Here is a 4,289-nt window from a genome sequence, read left to right as displayed (position 1 = left end):
CACACCAAAAAAAATCAAAAAAGAAAAAGAAAACTTGAACACACATCAGTTGCATCGTGGTGTTCTTGTAGCCATCGCAGCAACATACATCCCGATGGAACAAATGACATTTTCAATTCCATCCACCATTAGTCGTCCGGTGCTCAGCTTCTCCGAAGTCCATTCTTGCAAGCTACGCCCAATTTTCTTCTGAAGCCCCGCCTATTTATGGATTCGGGTTCTGTTGGCCTCCTCGTCAGCAACCCCTTGGTTTAGATAGGCAAATGGCGTCGACCCAGCGCCAGGGGTCCCTCGGGCACTGTTTGGTCCTGTTTGCCCTTCTCTCCGGCTGCTCTCTGGCAGCAACTTCCCCGCGCTACCTCTCCGTCGGCCTCGACGAGCTCATCAGTTCCAAGGCTCGAGTCAGCTGCCATGATCCCGACACGCATACAGGTAGGAGTATAGAACATATTACCCTACTACCGATGTTATCCGTTTGAGCGACAGTTATTTCCGGATACTGAATTACTGATGACACTGCTTGCAAACGATCCACAGTTGCGCCGTCTGGAAACAAGCTTGCCATCCATCCCGCTTGCAGCAGCGGGTCCGACTTCCAGCAGGCAGGGCTCCAGAACGACATCCTCCTCCACGACAGTGCCCGTCTGACCACCCTGCTCCAGCGGTCAGCCTTCGCTTCTTCAAACGACATGGTCATGACTCCAGCTCCCGACATCAGCCATATTCCGTGGCCATCTGTCGCGGCACCAGCAGAGGCGCCATCCGTGACCATCCCGGACCGAACGGGAACTTCCCTCGACACGCTGGAGTTCGTAGTGGTTGTCGGTTTCGGGACGCCGGCGCGGTCGTCCGCCATAATGTTCGACACCGGCAGCGACGTATCATGGATCCAGTGCCAGCCCTGCTCCGGCCACTGCTACCCACAGCACGACCCCATCTTCGACCCCACCAAGTCGACCACCTACAAGGCCGTGCCCTGCGGAACGCCGGAGTGCACGGCCGCCGGCGGCCAGTGCAACGCCACCACCTGCCTGTTTTCCGTCCTCTACGGCGATGGCTCGTCCACGTCCGGCGTCCTCTCCCAAGAGACGCTGTCCTTCTCCTCCTCTCGCACGTTCCCCAGCTTCGCTTTTGGATGCAGCGAGCAAAACGACGGCGGGTTCGGCGAGGTGGACGGGCTCCTCGGCCTTGGCCGTGGCCAGCTCTCCCTACCCTCACAGGCCGCTCCGTCGTTTGGCGGCACCTTCTCATACTGCCTCCCGTCGTTCAACACCACGCCTGGGTACCTCAGCATCGGCTCCACGCCGGTCTCCGGTAACAAGCAGGTCCAGTACACGGCGATGGTAAAGAAGCCAGAGTACCCGTCCTTCTATTTCGTCGAGCTCGTGTCCATCAACATCGGCGGCTACGTCCTGCCGGTGCCGCCGTCCCTGTTCACGAACGGGGGCACCCTCCTCGACTCCGGCACGATCCTTACGTACCTCCCCGCGGCGGCCTACACCTCGCTCCGCGACCGGTTCAAGTTCACCATGAAGGGGAACAAGCCGGCGCCGGCATACGACATCCTCGACACGTGCTATGACTTCACCGGCCAGAGCGCCATCTTCATACCAGCGGTGTCCTTCATATTCAAAGACGGCGCCGTGTTCGACCTTAACTTCTACGGGATCATGATCTTCCCAGACCCAAGCAAGCCGGCCATCGGGTGCCTCGCGTTCGTCTCGAGGCCGACGGCCATGTCATTCAGCATTGTCGGCAACACACAGCAGCGGTCGACGGAGGTGATCTACGATGTTACAGCGCAGAAGATCGGTTTTGTCCCGTTCAGTTGCTGATAGTTATGTTGAACTTCTGGTTGGTAAATAAGTGAAGAGTACATTTCATATAAAAATAATAAGTGAAGAGTATTTTTTTAAAGGTTGCTCACCACATTTTCCATGCAATAATAAGTGAAGAGTATACATAGTTCAGGCCGTGCGTACTCGCCGACACGGATGTGTTTAGGCAAGAACTAGCTACTGCGACGGCTCTAAGTTGGTGAGGCATGGTTGATGTTGAAGATATGTATGTTTTCCTTTTGATTTGCAAACTTTATGCAAAATGTGAGGCTTTTCTTTGTATAAAATCTATAGAGATACTTTTTTTTGAGGGGGGGAGAATCTATACAGATACTAAGCTCCCTTGAATTGAAGCGCTCCTATGCTTCGAGGGTTGTGGGGTCACTAGGGCCCCATGCGTAAGTGTGTGTTGTTTAGTTTCATTTCTTCTTCTCTTTTTCCTTTTATTTTTTTTCACGTTTTAATTCATAAGCACTTATTAAAAATTGTGTACTTTCAAAAACATAAAGATATTTTTAAAAATTAAACTTGTTAATATTGATGAAATTTGGGGATATTTGTAAAGTTCACGTCCATTTAAATTTGTGAACATTTTTTAAACCATGAATATATATTAAATTCATGAATGTTTCTAAAGTTCATGGTTTTTGAAAGTCATAATATTTTTAAATTTCATTAAACATCATTTAATTTAACTAACATTTTCAGGTAAAAAAAGATAGACGATTTTTTCTGAGCTAGCAGTGGGGTGAGCGAAAAAAAATAAACGAGTGAGAGGGGCAGGGAGTTAGTTGAGCGAGCCAGAGCTTCGTGTGCCGACCCATGTGAATGTCATAGTAACAATTCCATGGTTTTAGTGTGAAAATAGAGCTTCCAAGAGGCTCAAACAATCACCACCGGGCTGACACTAGGGCCAAAATATGAAAAGACTTCACAACCACGCATCAAATAACTCCGCTCTTCTCTTGCAAAAGAATGCTCCAACAGCAACCCCACATGATATACGAACAAGAAAACACCACCAATAAAAAATTAAAACACATAGCAAACACAAATAAAATCAAAACAAAACAACTTATCATAATAATCTATAGATATAAAATAGTTAATTTCATGAGTGAAGAACGGCATAGTGAAGCGCGCGTTAGCCTCTAGTATGTGAAACTTCATACTCACGCCATAATCTAGATTGTCATGTTTGTTTTAAATTTTACATAATTATTCCGTCTGCAAAAAATATGGCATCCGCCCTTAATAATGCTCTCTGTACATGCTGAAATCATTACTTTAAACAAAAAAAACAGAACCGCAAGGAAACTAAACGGGTCATTGCATTCACCAACTTGATCGAGCCTAGCTCTTTCCCTCTTTCATGCCACATCTGAAATTAGTCGATCAGCAGGAGAAGCTAACAAACCAAATAGTTTGGGCACCTCCTATATGACCCGAATTGCGTCCAATAGGCGCCCGACGCACATGGCCCGCATTGACTAGGCAGGACCATTAGTCCAGTAGCGGCAATTACTAGAGCGCTTTTTTGGGGAGGGGGGCGGGGGCGATCGTTTTGTCTAAAATGCAAATTTGTTAAACTGCGATGCAAAAAAATGAACACGAATATTTCCCGTAAATTTGTACATATTTCAAAAGCTCAGAACATTTTTATGGAAAAATAACCTTTTTAAAAACACGAGCAGTTTTTGAATTTTTAAAGAAAATCGGAAAAGGCAAAAAAAATGAAAACTGAACAAAAAAATTAGAATCTGAACAATTTTTTAAATATAAATAACAATTTATGAAAAATTGGAAATTCTGCACATTTTTTAAATTTTCCGAACAGTTTTCATCAAGTATGAAGATTTTTAAATTTTTTATTAAAAAACAAACACAATTTTATTTTTCTGGAAATTCCAAATAAAGAGTAATTTGGACAAAGTCTGAATTTTTGAACTTTTTCTGGAAAAAATGAACATTTTTTGAATTTGAGAATAACATTTTAAACATGACCACTTATTCAAATTCCAAATATTTATTTGAAAATCCCAGAACTTTTTTTGAATTTGTGAACAAATTTTTACAACAGTAACATTTTTAGAAATTCCAATCATATTTTTAAAACGCAAACAATGTTGAATATCCTGGACATTTTTTGAAAAAGTAAACAGAAAACACATAACAGAAAGCAACAAAGAATAGAAAAAAAGATAGGAAGCTTCCGTAAAACCAACGAGACCGCCTTGGAACCTTCTAGAAGGCCCTCCAAACCGGTAAAAACTGGCTTCGAACCTCCCAAAACCAGAACCAAAACGCCCTCTGCTTAATGCAGAAATGGGCCAGGGTCGCATGCCCACACATCCTGGGCAAAGCGTCGACAGTTGGACGCATTGTGCGTTATATAGAAAATTCCAACCGTTCGCTCGCTCCAGGATTTCTGGTGAGAAGCTAGTTGGTGGC

At 45.1% G+C, this 4,289-nt stretch overlaps 1 protein-coding gene across 1 annotated transcript; it reads left to right on the top strand.

The window, feature by feature from the left end:
• Positions 1 to 263: 263 nt before the first annotated feature.
• LOC109763366 (aspartyl protease AED1-like) lies at positions 264 to 1,835 on the top strand. Its single transcript, XM_073498614.1, has 3 exons — positions 264 to 432; positions 538 to 1,343; positions 1,536 to 1,835. Exons 1-3 carry the CDS (start codon positions 264 to 266, stop codon positions 1,833 to 1,835), a joined length of 1,275 nt encoding a protein of 424 aa, XP_073354715.1.
• Positions 1,836 to 4,289: the final 2,454 nt, after the last annotated feature.

Source organism: Aegilops tauschii, chromosome 5 (assembly GCF_002575655.3).
Source record: "Aegilops tauschii subsp. strangulata cultivar AL8/78 chromosome 5, Aet v6.0, whole genome shotgun sequence".
Classification (NCBI taxonomy): domain Eukaryota; kingdom Viridiplantae; phylum Streptophyta; class Magnoliopsida; order Poales; family Poaceae; genus Aegilops; species Aegilops tauschii.
The sequence above is the reverse complement of the archived record's forward strand: the minus strand, read 5'-3'. Positions and strand labels throughout refer to the sequence as shown.

Bases quoted from the DNA above. Each gene is read 5' to 3' on its own strand.
- LOC109763366 (XM_073498614.1), top strand. From the start codon at position 264: ATGGCGTCGACCCAGCGCCAGGGGTCCCTCGGGCACTGTTTGGTCCTG. The intron at 433-537 runs GTAGGAGTATAG...AACGATCCACAG, and splicing joins TGATCCCGACACGCATACAG to TTGCGCCGTCTGGAAACAAG. The intron at 1,344-1,535 runs GTAAAGAAGCCA...TTCACCATGAAG, and splicing joins AGGTCCAGTACACGGCGATG to GGGAACAAGCCGGCGCCGGC.